The following is a 15,902-nucleotide window of genomic DNA, read 5'->3' as shown; positions in this document are numbered from 1 at the left end:
AATAACCTAACCTTGATTTTACACACAGTTTTTGTTCACTATTCCAGCTTTTTTTTTTTTAGCGATCATATTAACATTGACTAAAATCAGTTTTAAACAGAATACACCAGCTCCTAGTAAATGCTACGCAAAGCAACCTGCAGACACAATACATTTCACAAGAAAGGAAAGTGTCACAAGAGAGGAAACTGTAGACATACCCAAAACATTCTTGTATTCAACTATGTCAAACCAGACAACAGCTACAGACATCCAGGCACCCAACAGAGCCAACACTATGAGCCAGCTGAAGACCGAGTGTCCCTCAGATTTCTTGGAGCTCTTACTGACAGCAGGTTCTGCCTGGGGCTCTGTGAACAAAGACAAACAGGCACAGTGACAGACAGGTTCCAGTTACTGACAAAGAGTTTATCTTTATATTTTGTGTTCGGATCTTCGTAAGGCACAAGTTACTTAAGAAATAAAACATCACTGGGTATGCTGTTAGAGGAAAACAATCAACCGCATGGTGGCGTGACACGGCATCATCCTATAACTGTACGGTTGTGTTTTATTCCTCGTATTAGGCCAGCAATTATGAGAAGGATTACAAAATTAGATTTTATTAAAGAACACCACATACTTTTTAGAAATGAGAACGTATTAGAACAGTGGTTCTCGACCAGGGGGCAATCGGGGAGATCAGAAGGGGGAGCAAATTGTTTTCAAGAAAGGAAAAAGAGCAACTTTTCAGACCCCTTTAGCGACTTTTTGTTCAAACCTTAGCGACTTTCCAAATGTCACCAGTACTGTACTGCAAGCGCGAGGTCTTGCCTTCCCGCTGCACTCACACCCCTCTCTGCGTCTGCTCTGTTCAGTGAGAGGCTGAGAGCCGGAGATTTAACAATATAACAAGACGCGCCCTTCCTCCCTATTTACATCATTCATATGTGAATGTTTTTAGAACACAAGACGAATGTAATGCAACATGTTTTACATGTAAAATAGTCCACATTATTACAGCCTAGTTCTCTTGTTCAAAAGTAGTTATAGTGTTCAGAAACATTTTATATCATTCATGTTCCATACCTGTCCATTATATAGTTTTATAAAAGTCATAAAAATTATGAAAAGTAATTAAAAATAACTACAAAAAAATCTGTCAAAAACAGATTATAGATTGATTTTATATAGAATAGATAATCATTATACCTGGTCTCCTCCAATGGGGGTGGGGGGTGGGGGGTATGCTACATGATAGGGGAGGCTTGGCTGGGCTTTCGTTACAAAAGGTTGAGAACCTCTGTATTAGAACAAGTGCATTAATGCCCACCTTTGCTTTACCGTGCAGTTGTGGCACTTCTGTTAGGGGCATGCTGTTAAGAGAAAACTAATCAACACCTTCTTACCAATCAGAATAAAAAAATGTTTGTGGTACAATTTGTTTTAATACAGTAATCTAGTTCGCATAAGGCCTGGGTTATATTTCTGACCTCGCCTATTTGTAAACACATGAACGCTGCCTACGTGCATATGAAGTGAGCTTGTCCACCAGGGGGCAGAAAATAAACAACGAAATGAAAGTCCTGGGTTTAATTGCCCAATGAATGAAGATGAAGGAGCATATGGAAGTAACATAATGACTTCTGTCTTTGAAGGGAAGGGAAGGGGATTGCATCTTGAATAGCACCAATATGAAAAAAATAAAAATGCATTGCATTAACAGTTCTTGCATTTAAAATGCATTGTATTTTCAGGGCTTGGGTTTTTTATGGGTTGCAATTCAACATGGCTGTGTATTGAAGCTGTGAATATTTCAGTTGGAAAAACATTTCACACACAATTTCATTATTAAAAACTCAATAATCGATATTCACCATCCAAAAGTTCATTTCCATAAAATTCAGTAATATTCAGTATTAAAATGTAAGAACTGTTAATGCAATGCATTTTTATCTTTTCGATTAGAGCAGTTCAACATACTTTTTTGTTGCAAGGAACATAGGTCATTATTTTACTTCCATAGAAGCAAAGCAATACTCCTTACATCTGAGACCCAAATCCCAGATACCATGCAATTAGAAGTTTCAGATTTTCTCCACAGAAAAACGTGCCTCGAAGTCTCTTCCAAAGTGTGGATATTACATATTAAAAGAGAATATATAATATAATATAATATAATATAATATAATATATAATATTATATTATATATAAAATCCCCCACTGCATACTGCCTCTGAAACGTACAAGCTTTACCCAGATTACCTTCATCAATTTAGCTCACTAACATACAAACACCATTCTTAGTATATTTAAAGTAATAGGACTATGTACAAAAAACAGTTAATGTGAGCTGCATTTCTTGTCCACAGTGATGACAAGGGCTGCAATCTGACACTTTATTTCACACATTAGCACTTCCTGTATGCTTTTTATGCTCATTATAACGCTGCAATTTGAGCGATGTCACGTTTGCGATCAGATTATAGAATTATATTAACAATATCGCTCTGAAGCCCTTAATGAAACATGTGGAGGAAGGGTCATACTGTCTCATCACAACACTTCCAGATTAAAGGAATGCATTTAAACAAGATCACATAAACAGGATCATATAACATGAGGGTATTGTATTCTGCTAATAAGGTCACCTACTCAAACGCACACACCTGGAGGTGCCGAAACACAATGGCTGCACCCTAAATAAGGTCATCATGGGCACCGTAACTCGGGCAGGTCGTGCCACTGCGTTAGATGATCTTCACACACGTTTCTTATGACTCGACATGCATTAATCCTTTTCTTCACTCTATACAATTTGGTTAACAGTGCAGCGTGTAATGATTAAAACCAAGCACAGATCTGATACTGATATCCTCAGAGTAACCAAGCTTGGGCACAGTTACGCAGAATATCACAGGCATGATATCTGCTTGCTTTAGTACACTCCGAGTTCATGTGCATAATCGATGTCATTTCAGTCACCGCCATGGCATGTCTGTGAATCAGGTCCAAATTTTTCAAATCACTGTCAAATCAAATCAGATCAGTTCTGACCAAACAAGGACAAACATGCTTTTATATGATCTACATGCCATCTCTTTATAAATAAACCGTATGTGTGGGTCAGTGTGTCGGCAAGAGGCAACCTTCAGATAGAAAATGAAGCAGTTGTACATTCTCTACTCAAAATTGCACTGTCAGGGAAGTGGGCTTACATGCACACTTTTAGACACAAAGCCACACAATTTAACTAAGAAACAATAAGCACTCCAACTCCAAAGCACACACAGAACACCAAGAGGCAAGCAAGAACACCAAGTAGCAAGCAAGGGTTGTGTTTGTCCAACAGGTGTACAGAACATGCCAGACCCAACCATTTCTCCTCTCGCGTTCCCCTGAAGATCAATCTACCTGCCATATTTGCCATTTTGGTTCCATCTGCTTCCGTTTCTGCCATCGTATACTAAGTGCTTCAGAAGAAACCTGCAAGGGAAAAATAAAGTTTTTTTTTTTTTTTTAATTGCTCATACGCAGAAGCAGCAGGAGCGTTCGCTTGCTCAGCTGCAATCCGATCCACGTTCGGAACGTGGGGTATTTTTAGGGGTGCTGTCACCACACTTCGCTCTTCTGGGCCTCATATGGAGACGACTGGACTGTGGAAGTGTCCTGTGCGCGTGCTCAGACTCACAACAGGGTGGCAGGGCCACGAAATGGCACCGGGTATCACTTAGACGCAGATGTGATTAATCGGGGGTTCCGTCGCACTTTTTACACACCGATCATGAAAAATGACTTCCATTTACACAATCAGAGACAAATCAAAGATCACATATATACATCTCTCTCTCTCTCTCTCTCACACATACACACACCACAGCCTCAAAATATGACCCAGCTGACATGTTCTTAAGCACAGATATAGAAACAGCCCTTGCTGAAGATTAGAACAAGATTAGAACATGCTCATGTCTACTCAGTTTAACTGTTCAACAATTCTTCTCACAGTGGAGTCTGTGACTTTTTTGCATTTAGTGTGGCAAATATGCAAAAATAAAGGAAGTCAAGAAAGGAGTAATTACTTCTTCACAGCACAGAATTTCTGCGTTCCTAATAATTTTTCATCTGGCATCTTTGGATTGAATCCACCCATTTGATCATAAATACTGGAACACATGACTGTGTTACGTGCGAAGGGACATTTTTTTTTTTTAGACATTCTGAAGACTAATCATTGGACGGTGTGCCCGTCCATCACCTCCTGGCCCAATGCCAGTGGCTGAGAGCAGGAGCTTTGACTTTCAGATGGGAAGCAAAGCGAGTGAAAATAGAAAGGGAGAATGATGCCAACGTTGAGTTTTTGAATACTTTGTTTGTGTGCATTTAAACCAAGCAGGACTTTGTGGTTGCACAGTAAGGTTTCGCTTCATAGTTTCGTATCTCATTTCGCTTTGCGTGCATCACGTCTTCAGTCTCCATTTTGTGTTTCCTGTTTACCAGGGCTCGGACAGGTAAGCAAGAGTGCGCAGGTGTTTCTCGCTGCCCAGGCATGCCTCATTAGATTGAGTTGTTTAAACAATGAATAGCGGTGAAGGTCTACTCTGGGTTTGAGGCCTGCGTTTTACCCATGAAGACCACATTTGATGGATAAACCAACATGAAGACCCCAGAGCTGTCTATGGGAGAACAGCAAGCCATTTTTAAGCTGAGAAAAGACTGGGGGGCGGAAATCGATCCGGGCCATCAAGCAAACATCGGGCTCAGACCAATATGACAATTCAGAACATTCTGAAAAAAGAAAGAAACCATTGGGGTACTAATAATAACCAGACATCGAACAGGCTGGTCAAAGAATTTGCGAAGAAATTCAGAGATGAGCCACAAATGTTCTGGAATCATGGATTGATAGAAATACCAAGGTGTGGAGAAAGAAAGGATCTGCTCTTCATCCAAATGCATGGTGGAGCATGGTGGAGATTTTAGACTGGTCAAGACAAATCACCACACCTTAACCTAACTGAGCATGAAAAGGACACTGAAGACCAAAACAACTGAATGAAGCTGCCGTACAAGCCTGGAAAAGCATCACTAAAGAAGAATGCAACAAGGAATAGAAAACTGGGACTAACAAAAGTCATGAAGTTCCAGGTCATGGGTTCTGCAGTTCCCGACTCACACACACATCCTGCCATATTATGCAGAATGAGGCGTGCACTAAACAATACTACTACATTTACTGAATACTTACTCTGAATCAGCTAAAGCGATAATATAGCTCATGCATTTTATTTTTAAATGCGCAAAACTCCAACAGTTCAGTAATATCTCTAGTGCTATCCTCGCATCCTTGTGTAAACACACACACACACACACACACACACACACACACACAAAGAGAGAGAGACAGAGAGAGAGACTGAAAGTGTGTGTGTGTGTGTGTGTTTGTGTGTGTGAGAGAGAGAGAGGAAGAGAGACAAAGAGAGAGAGAAAGACTGAAAGTGTGTGTGTGTGTGTGTGTGTGTGTGTGTGTGTGTGTGTGTGTGTGTGAGAGAGAGAGAGAGAGAGAGAGAGAGAGAGACTGAAAGTGTGTGTGTGTGTGTGTGTGAGAGAGAGAGAGAGAGAGAGAGAGAGAGGGACAGTTACCTTTTCTAGCCTGTTTGCGTGCAAGTTTCTTATGGCCCATGGTGAAGATGGCGTGCAACCTGAAAGTTTAACTTTAACCCTTACTTAAAGTTTCCAGGCTGCTGCGCTGAAAATTCACAATAAATCAAGACCCAAAATAAATCGGCCCCTGAACTACACGTTTCCGTGTGAGCTTGACATTTGAGATTTCAGCCAATGTCTAATAGGATAAACGGCGCTCTTGGAGCTTGTAGCCAATCAGTCTGCAGTTTTTCCTCAGCACGCGAATCGTGTGGCTCCGCGCCTCTGAGCCCGCCCACTGGAGGAACGTGCGTAACGTGGCAAACTGGAGATAGTTTTTCTCGCGAGATCTGTGCCTCTAATTAATTAACCTATGTGAAATAGGACGAACAAGCTTTAAATGAACAGTCCTTTGGCCAGAGTTATTGTATTATCATTTTTACACTTCGCACTGGTAGGAGTGGCTCTCAAAATGACATATTACGCTCTACTAATAACCGTTTACAGGAGTGAAGTGACTTAAACACTTTGTTTGGCATTATAAATCAAACAGTCCTACCATGAATCATTTTACTACATTGTTAGGACAATGGATATATCAAATCCAACTTTCATACCACATGTAATTCTACTCATACATACATCATATGAAGTACTCAAATTTGGAAACCCCCTAGGTTTGAGAATAGCTATTCACGTTTACATGGACAGCAGTAATCTAATTACTGACCTTACTCTGATTAAGATAATAATGTGATTAAGGTGTTTACATGTCTGTAATACACGTCCATAATGCGACTAAAACAGGAGTACTCCAATTCGTCTTAATTCGCTAAGAGCTTAATAAAATTATGACCTTAATTAGATTAAGGTAAGTAAAATGGCTGTTTACATGGTAGTTTCTTAATTAGAGTATGGTCTTAATCGGATTAAGAGTGGATTATTGTTGTCACTGTAAACGCAGCTAGTAATTGCAGTCCTTATCTATAAAAACACACTTGTATTTAGATTAATTTTTTTATTATCATTATTTTAAGCATTTTTATTTAGGTGAGAATATCAAAACACAACATCATTGCACAATATGCAATGTCTGAATCCTGGACATACTAAATAAATAGGTAATAGTTGTAATGTTTTCGTTAAATTAACAATTCAACTGTCTTAAACCCATTTTAAACAATACTGAATCAAGATGATTTTATTCAGTTGACTCAAGAATCAGTTGATAAAACCTATGCCTGTCTTGAACAGAAGAGATTTCAACACTCCTATTTAGTAAGATGTTGTCAAAACGAAGTTCTTCTTGTATTCCAACGCATTTCCTTTCAACGCATGTTAACACAATTCTACTGGGTTTGAGTGAAAGGATATCAGCTTTAAAAAGAATAGCGTAATAAAGAAAGTCACAGAAAATGAACTCAAATTAAAAGAAGTAGACTAATCAATTTAGAAATTGACCTGTGGTTGAAATCTTATAAGAACTATATTTTATTTCCCTTGATTTTTTTTTTATTTATGCTGTGGCATCTGTGCATAGTTTTACAATTCCTTGTAAATTGTGGATTCATCTGTACAGTATATGTTTAAAATGTTGAGAGAAATGCAACTACTTTGACGAATTAATACGAGTCAAAGGTATGAAAAGAAATCGAGGAAGCACCTTCCTAGCGCTTCCATAAAGTTGGGTAGACATGTGCTCTTAGACACAGAGTCATAAGAAGAATAAGAAAACATTAAATAAGTAATTCAAATCAGAATACGTTCAAGAAAAGTAAAGTCCAAGGAACTCTGTCACCGTGTAACAAAGGAAATTTGCATACAACAAAGTATCTGTGTGAAATTTGCAAATAGCAGAGCAGATATAGTTATAGACCTTTTTACTTTATTTCAGTGAAGCTGTTGTTTGAGTTTTGAGAATGATTCAGCGTTGAAAAGCACTGCACATTTAACATAAAGGATTAATGATGGAAGAGAGAAATACTGCAAAACAAAAGAGAAATGTCTCTCACTTTTTACTTCTTGTATTGTATAAACTGCTCAAAATCAAACACTGTGCATGTGTACGCCACTTCGTCTAAGCTGTAGTGCACGCGAAAGCAAGCCCGTTCTGAGCCAGGTGAGGGTCGGTCCATATCACACCTCAGGAATGGAGTGGTCCATTAGCGATTTCACAATGCTGTTGCACATCCTGTGTACAGAAAGCAAGTAAAGCAAAAAAAAAATAAAAATTTAAAAGAAGAAGACATTTTTTTTGCATATGTGGAGTACTGCTGATTAACTGGATTTTGTTTACCCACAATCCTATTCTTTACCTTTTCATCATGTGTTCAAAGATGATCACTGGCATCACAGTTACAGTCACAACATTGCCACTAGTGTTGAGGATGTCTGACACTTGAGAGTCCTGACAAACAGAAGAAAGTAAAGGAAAGAAGCGGAGGCATTAATTGTTTAGTCTATTTGTATTTCAGGAGTATGATCAAAATGTTTTAATATTTGTGACTTTATTACGTTTCCAGAAAGAAAAAAAAGAAAACACATTTGATGTGTGTATCTGAGAGTTCTCTGTATGCTGTAACAGGAACTCTGGAAATTCTCAGAAGAGACACTAAATATAATTCCACCATTTGGAAGACCTATATACTTTAATAACTCTTATAATGGTATCACATTTAAAACTCCCCCACATTCATGAACTGGATTTGTGAATTAACCATGCATGCAAAACCACAAATGAAGGCTGTTAAAATGTAGGCAAAAGACTCATCCGGCAAGTTTAAGTTTGGATATGATCAGAGAGAAAGACACAGAAAGAGAAAGGGAAAATAGAGAGAGAGAGAGAGAGAGAGAGAGAGAGAGAATCACCTTCAGTCCAATCACATTCTGTCCATTGATTTCACAGATTTGGTGGTCAGTGAGCAGTCCATTACGAGCTGCAGAGCTGTCCTTCATTATGGACGTGATTCTGCCTTTCTTAAAGAGGAAGCCAAGCTGCCCACTCATGTCCTTATGCAGAGTGACAGCACGCTCCAGTGGCCTGCAGAACGACACAAAAAAACACTAAAGCCTCATTTCAATACCATTTTTAACATGACCTTGCTGACTTGCACTCATTAGTGGAATCCCATTTGCCATCTTACATCCTGTTCCATTAGTGTAGAACCAGGATGTTCAATCTAATCCACAAAAGGCCAGAGTAGCTGCAGGTTTTAATTCTAACCAAGTTCCTGTGGATAAGAATGAACACTGGTGTTTTAGCAGCTCAAGTGAAGTTCAACAAATCCATGGAGTCCTTGGAGGTATGGGAAAGCTAGTGAACTAAACTTGCCTATGAGGAGGTGCAATCTGACAAGATAAAAGTGTTTTAATAAGGTGTTGGACCACTTCAGTGCTCTTTGGCATAGACTTTAAAAGTCTCTGGAACTGTATTGGAGTGATGAACACCGTTCTTCCAAAAAAAAAAAAAATTCCCTCAGTTGGTACTGATGATGGTGGTAGAGAGCGCTATCTAAGACGTCGGCCTCATAGGTATTCAATTAGGTTGAGAGCTGGTGACTGTGAAGACCATCATATATGATTTACAAAATTTTCATCCTCATCAAACCATTCAGTGAGCTCTTATGCCCTGTGGATGGAGGCAGTGTCATCCTGGAAGAGAGTACTCCATTCAGGATAGAAACATTTGATCATATGATAAAGGTGATCAGTCAGCGTAACTTTGTATTGATTTGAAGTGATCCTTTCCCAAACCAAACCACCCATTTTTCCTGAAATGTGTCACCCACCTGTAGTGATGTTATTAATGCAAAAAAAATAAAACATTCATTACAAATGACATAGAAACTTTGGAACATGAATACAATGAGCTCATTACAACATGTGATTATCTATGGCATACTACACTTTTATAAAATGGCATGGATGAATTACAGACTATACAATTTTTATTTTTTTTATTTTTATTATTTTATTTTTTTTACTACAGCAATAGCTGACACTGGAAAATATAATTGTGCTTTTGTGCTTGCCACCATGGGTAAATATTTTCCAACTAAGAAAATGAAAATTCATCCTGGTATATCTATCCCACTTCTCATGTCATTCATACCCACCTTTGAGTCATCTATGAACGTTGATGAAAATTACTGAACTCCGTAATGAAACAGAGATTAAGTATTAGCTGTTACTTTGCTAATTTGTTTGCACATGCAGTGTGAAGCTCTTTTTTTCCCTTGATATTGTATTTGGAGGTCTGGAATTAAAAAAGATTGTGGATCAACTGGTTAAAAAAAAAAAAAAAAAAAGATTACCAATATACATAGTTACCTGCTTTTAGACTTGCTTACTATAGCTGCATCATTGTGTGGATGTTAAACTATCCTGTTCCTGGTAGCATTATCAATAATTCAGCTGAGGCAGTCTCGTTCTTATAAATAAAATATATTGTGTGTTGTATGTTCGTGACTACCGGATACACCAACTACCAGTTTACGTCCTTAAGATAAGCATCGTGTATGTACCTGTCTCGTACTGCTAACGTTATTCTCTCAGGACTGGCATTCTTCAGAACCTTGTGTGCACGGTCACTGCTCCATCCAGCACAGGACTCTCCGTTGATCTGCAGAATCTGATCACCAAAGCGAAGCCCTCCTAATGCTGCCGCAGTGTTCACTTGTACTAGCTGTACAAATAACCCCTGAATAACAGACATCACAATAGTCTCAGCACACAAAAAATAACATGCAGTAATTTAGACAAAAACTCTTTTTTTCCGTTTCTAAATTATGGATAATATTTAGATAATATATAAAATTCGCTGTGACCAGTAATATTACAATCATATTGCAATTACAATCAAGAGGTACATCCACTTTATTAGGAACTGCACATTCATGCAGTTATCTAATCAGCCAATCATGTGCCAGCAGCACAAAGCAAACAAAAAAAATCATGCCGCTACAAGTCAAGAGCTTCAGTTAACTTTCAAATCAAACCTCAGAATGGGGACAAGATGTGATCTCCGTGACTTTAACCGTGGCATGATTATTGGTGCCACATGGGCTGGTTTGAATATCAGGAACTGCTGATCTCCTGGGATTTTCACACACATGAGTCTACACAGAGTTTACACAGAATGGTGTGAAAAACAAAAAAAACATCCTGTGAGCAGAGGGTCTGCAGGCTGAAACACCTTGTTGATGAGAGAGATCAGAGGAGAATGACCGGACTAGTTTGAGCTGACAGGAAGTCTACAGTAACTCAAATAAGCAGACTCACTCACCTGGTTGATGAGATCAGGTGATTTTTTTTCTAATCTTCAGCTGTCCAGTTTGGGCGAGTCTGTGCCCATGATAGCCTCAGATTCATGTTCTTGGCTGATAGGAGAGGAACCTGATGTGATCTTCTGCTGTTGTAGCTCATCCACCTCAAGGTTTGATGTGTTGTGCATGCCGAGATGCTTTTCTGCTCACCACGATTGTAAAGAGTGATTATTTACGTTACTAAATCCTTCCTGGCAGCTCAGACCAGTCTGGTCATTTTTCTCTGACCTCTCTTATCATCAAAGCGCTTCCTCCCATAGAACTGTCACTCACTCAGTCTCATGCACCATTCTGTGTAAACTCTAAAGACATGAAAATACCAGGAGATCAGCAGTTTCTGAAATACACCAGAATACTTCTTACACCAACTACCATGCCACAATCAAAGTCACAGGGATCACATTCTTTCCCCAATCTGATGTTTGATGTGAACATTAACTGAACCGCTTGACCTGTATCTGCATGACTTTTGCATTGCGCTGCTGCCACATGATGCTGTTTGGATAAATGCATAAATGAACAGGTGTACAGTTGTTCCTGATAAAGTGAAATGTGAGTGTGTGTATTTATATAAAGGCTCACTTTTTTACTATGGTCTGAAATTGCACCTGAAGATAAAATGAATATTTTACAGCTGTGCAGTTCCTAAAGTTTTACTTTTGTAGTTTTTGTTGTGGAACAATTTTTTTTTATTAGTAACTCATCACCATGGAGGGAACTATCATAGAGCTAAACTGTTCAGTGTACACTCTGATTTTGTTATTATAGAAAATGCAGAGAAAGGAGGCTATCAGCTTGACTAGCAACACTATCAGCCACCCCAGCCCAACAAGATAACAAAATGAAACTCTAAACTCATGATGTTTTTCTTAGTGATTGTATTTACTATTGAATTACACTACTTAAAGTGCACCTATTATGGTCTTTCAAATATTACCTTTCATGTGGTGTGTTATATAGCTGTTTGTGAATGTAAATCAAAGCGCATGACAAAAAGAGTTTTTGACTCCCAAAAGAAGGAACCGATTCTGAATAGCTGAAACGAGTCGTTAGTGATTCCAGACTCACTTCCTGCACAACCCTACGTAGGTTTGTAACAAAAAGCCCCGGCTCTGGTCTCCATTGGCTGCTCGCTGACAAAGGTAGACCAATCACAACAGACTGGGCAATCTGACCAATCAGAGCAGAGTATGCTCTCTGAAAGGAGGAGTTTAGAATGAATCCTTTAGAATGAATAATTTAACGAGTCCTTTGTGACACTGGGGGTTAATGCTGCAGTATAAATCATGAGCACATTAAAATGTTTTTTGACCCTGGATGCATGTAAATCTATCGTATGAAACCTTTAAAACAAAATTAGGCACATTTCAAAACCATAATAGGTGCACTTTAATGAGAATTGTTCTGGTTTTGTTTTACAGAAAGCATTATTGTTAATATTAGTTAATATTTGCTAGTATATGTTAATTATTATAGTAGTAAGCATAGTAGTATGAACATTAAGTTCTCTGCTTTTGGTTAGATAACTGCTTATGATAATAAAATAAAAGCTTCTGGAATTGCATTTGTCAGCAGGAATATAGCGAAGTCTGAGTGTGTTGTGTGAGGGCATATTTTACAGTTTCATCTTACATTGTCTATGCCTTTGAGGCGGAGACCGATCTTGCCATCCATGTCTTTACAGATCACCACCTCTCTAACGCCCTGCCGAATCTCAGCCCTCTTCACTCCCATATCATTACCAGTTACAGGAGCAACTGTCCAGTTTGTGCCAGACGAATGAACACTTAGAGCCTATGAACAACAGAAGATACACTCTTCTACAGACTCTGCATTTATTCGTGCCACACAGAACAACTTACATATGCATGGCCAAAAAGACAAAAACACTTACTCCACTACTTTGCTCAGGGACTCCAGAAGAAAAAGCTTTTATTGCCTCAATACTAAGATTCAGGCCCATAAACTCACTCAGTTGCGGATATAAACTTCCAGAGGCATCTGTCCACACACCCACACACACACCCACACACACACACACACACATTTATAAATACCATAAAATACAAACTCACACATTAACAATAATTTTATATATTGAAGAGTCTGACCTGTTCCAATTTCCTCCACATTTGACCCACTATGGGCGGGGCTAGATTGATAGTAGGCGGAATCAGAGAGTGCCAGGGGTGGGGCTTTGGATGGACTGGCAGTAGGAGTGTTCTGCGCCTGCAGCAGAGATGAACTACATTTTTTTTTTCTTTCTTTTTCAAGTTGAAATGAAGGAGGTTGTACATGCTGATGTTACTCACTGCTTTTCTAATCACAATCACAACGCACAGAAGCCATACCTGAATAAATTTATCCACCTTCAGGTCTTCTAAAGACGGATACAATGACATGGTTGCGCTGCTGTTTCCTCTGTATCAGTTACCTGGAGACACACACACGTCATGTTAGGCTACTATGGTGCATTATTCCAGAATGGCTCTATCATTCAAATCTAAGCATAGTCAAACCTGTCGTTTAAGTAAACATGACGCTGAGAAAGATAGCTCGGAAGTCAAGGCGTCTTCATGGGGTTTGGATTGTAGCATTACGTCACAGCGGCAATGAAATGAAAACAATCTGACTATTTCCCATGAAACCACTCCGAGCCGCAGTTTAAATGATTGCACGCCATCGAGCTGCTCATTCCCACAAATCCGACGATGCATTGTGAAATAAACGTGCTCGTGCGTCCGTGCAAAGGGTGAGGCAACACCTCGTGCAATTTCGCAATGCGACCCTCATTCAGGCATTCTTCTGCTATGATCACATTAAACACTAACCACATTCACACAACCGACGCATAACCTCTGAGTGAGTGAGTGAGTGAGTGTGCTGATGACTCAGATGAAATCCATCCACAGACTCACCTTGGTAATGCCGAGGTGTGTGCACCCGTGATGGTGGGAATCGTGTGGATAAATCCACCAAAACGGGTCTCCTTGTCAGTCGCTGTTTTACGCTGCGGTTCAGAAAACCAATACTAATCGTGATCCTGACTAGTCCTGACCTTCTGTGTATCAGATGATGGATGAGCTGCACATGGGGGATCAAATACTCCGTCAGTTCAGCTAGAGCGCGTGCACACTGTGTGTTCTCAGGTCGCGCGCGAGCTTCATCCCTTCTGGCCAGTATGTTGTTTTTATCTCTCTAAGTGTTCTCTTAGAGAAGAGGTCATGCTGTTGCCTAATATGCTCGCAAAGCTGCGATCTTGATAATGCTCCACTATAATTAAGGGTGGTGTGCTTTACATTACACTCCTGCTGAAAAAAAATAAACCATCATAGAAGTTCTAATGGGTTCCACTACAAATATCATTCTGAACCATCAGCTAACCAATAAAGAAATTACACAGTAAAATCTCGTGTTGAATCAACACCCAGAGTGTTCATTTGTGTCCAACTGACATATAAACACTGCAGGGTGTAAATTCATCACTCTGAGTGTTAAATGGTCTAATGGTCCTTAATGGTATCCACTAGACATATTGTATCATGCCACCAGTAGGAGGAAATAAATTACTAGTAGAGACCCAGAGGAACCATTAGATCCATTCATCCATCCATTTTCTATATCGCTTATCCTATACTGGGTCACAGGGAACCTGGAGCGTATCCCAGGGAGCATGGGGCACAAGGCAGGGTACACCCTGGACAGGGTGCCAAACCATTGCAGGGCACATTCACACACCCATTTATACACTATGGCCACTTTGGACATGCCAATCAGTCTACCATGTGTGTCTTTGGACTGGGGGAGGAAACCGGAGTACCCGGAGGAAACCCCTGCACAGGGAGAACATGCAAACTCTGCACAGGGTGGGAATCGAATCATGAATCGAAACCCTGAAGGTGTGAGGCGAGCGTGCTAACCACTAAACCACCGTGCACCCTTGGGATAATTACACTTTCCATTAAAACCAATACAATTCCCATTGTAACCATTAAAACCATTACACATTCTATTAGGGTTTCTATTGCAAACTGGACATCTGAAAACCAGAAAAAAAGACCAGGTGATTTTGTTTTGTAATCTTCATCTGTCCAGTTATGGTAAATCTGTGCCCATGATAGCCTCAGATTCTAGTTCTTGGCTGACAGGAGTAGAACCTGATGTGGTCTTCTGCTACTGTAGCCCATTCACCTCAATGTTTGGTGTTTTGGGTGTACTGAGATGCTTTTTTGCACACCTCAGTTGCAAGAGTAATTATTTGAGTTACTATCCCAGGAGATCAGTAGTTTCTGAAATACTCATCTGGCACCAAAAACCATGCCACAGTTAAAGTCACATAGATCACATTTTTTAAAAACCCAATCTGAATTTTGATTTGAACATTAACTGAAGCTCTTGACCGCTATCGGCATGATTTTATGCACTGTTCTGCCACCACATGATTGGCTGATTGAGTAACTTCGTAAAAGAGCAAGTGTACAGGTTTTCCTATTAAAGTGGACGGTGAGTGTACATTATTCTTGTTGTAGTTGGGATATGCTGTGATAACGGTAGCCAGTAGGGGTAGCTAATATCTAAGGGTATTAATATCTAATAATATCTACCTGAACAACAACACCGTCATGAAAATATTATGAATTTGTCATAACATTTTCATAACAAGACTATATGAAACTCTGTTATGGTTATGAATAGAGTGACTGTACATAATTATTTTATTATCAACTCAAAAATTCACTGTTTTATACAGCAGACTTTAATATTAAAATTGCAACCAAGTACCAAATTCAGGAGACTCAGCAGAGAATTATTTTAAGTCTTCACTACCATTCAGTTTTCCAGTTAACTTCACTTAACCATTAATTGTTATGTGACAGACAATGACCTCCACTAATATTGCCACCCTTGGTAAATATGAGCAAATAAGTCTGTGAAAAATTGTCTTTATTGTTGAA

The 15,902-nt window shown here is 39.3% G+C and overlaps 3 protein-coding genes across 23 annotated transcripts in view; 1 reads left to right on the top strand and 2 right to left on the bottom strand.

The window, feature by feature from the left end:
• The window catches only part of unm_hu7910 (un-named hu7910), a 32,764-nt gene extending 26,921 nt beyond the window's left edge, over positions 1-5,843 (bottom strand). For 10 of the 17 annotated variants that reach the window (XM_047156729.2, XM_017471780.3, XM_047156732.2 and 7 more), the window contains exons 1-2: positions 3,395-4,612; positions 201-350 (exon numbers count right to left, since the gene is read on the bottom strand). In XM_047156729.2, coding sequence (XP_047012685.1) covers positions 201-350; positions 3,395-3,440 — 196 coding nt within the window. In that variant the 5' untranslated portion in view covers positions 3,441-4,612. Of the gene's footprint in view, positions 1-200; positions 351-3,394; positions 4,731-5,623 lie in introns of those variants that run through there. The other 7 variants (XM_053681234.1, XM_053681235.1, XM_053681229.1 and 4 more) reach the window with 6 other exon arrangements.
• Positions 1-15,902, top strand: part of zgc:56231 (KISc_KIF23_like and GBP_C domain-containing protein) — a 185,905-nt gene that overhangs the window by 61,787 nt on the left and 108,216 nt on the right. The gene's annotated exons all lie outside the window — the stretch shown is intronic.
• Positions 7,487-14,664, bottom strand: sdcbp (syndecan binding protein (syntenin)). 2 transcript variants are annotated; one of them, XM_017471777.3, is made up of 9 exons: positions 13,866-14,664; positions 13,299-13,381; positions 13,059-13,176; positions 12,842-12,948; positions 12,580-12,741; positions 10,147-10,322; positions 8,492-8,663; positions 7,939-8,030; positions 7,487-7,814 (listed from the first exon to the last, which is right to left on the bottom strand). In XM_017471777.3, exons 2-9 carry the CDS (start codon positions 13,347-13,349, stop codon positions 7,760-7,762), a joined length of 933 nt encoding a protein of 310 aa, XP_017327266.1. In that variant the 5' UTR covers positions 13,350-13,381; positions 13,866-14,664; the 3' UTR covers positions 7,487-7,759. The 2 variants fall into 2 exon arrangements, with proteins under 2 accessions (XP_017327266.1, XP_017327267.1); XM_017471778.3 differs by lacking the exon at positions 13,866-14,664 and adding an exon at positions 13,467-13,843.

The sequence above is a fragment of the Ictalurus punctatus genome, chromosome 7, assembly GCF_001660625.3.
Source record: "Ictalurus punctatus breed USDA103 chromosome 7, Coco_2.0, whole genome shotgun sequence".
NCBI classification, from domain to species: Eukaryota; Metazoa; Chordata; class Actinopteri; order Siluriformes; family Ictaluridae; genus Ictalurus; species Ictalurus punctatus.
The sequence above is the reverse complement of the archived record's forward strand: the minus strand, read 5'-3'. Positions and strand labels throughout refer to the sequence as shown.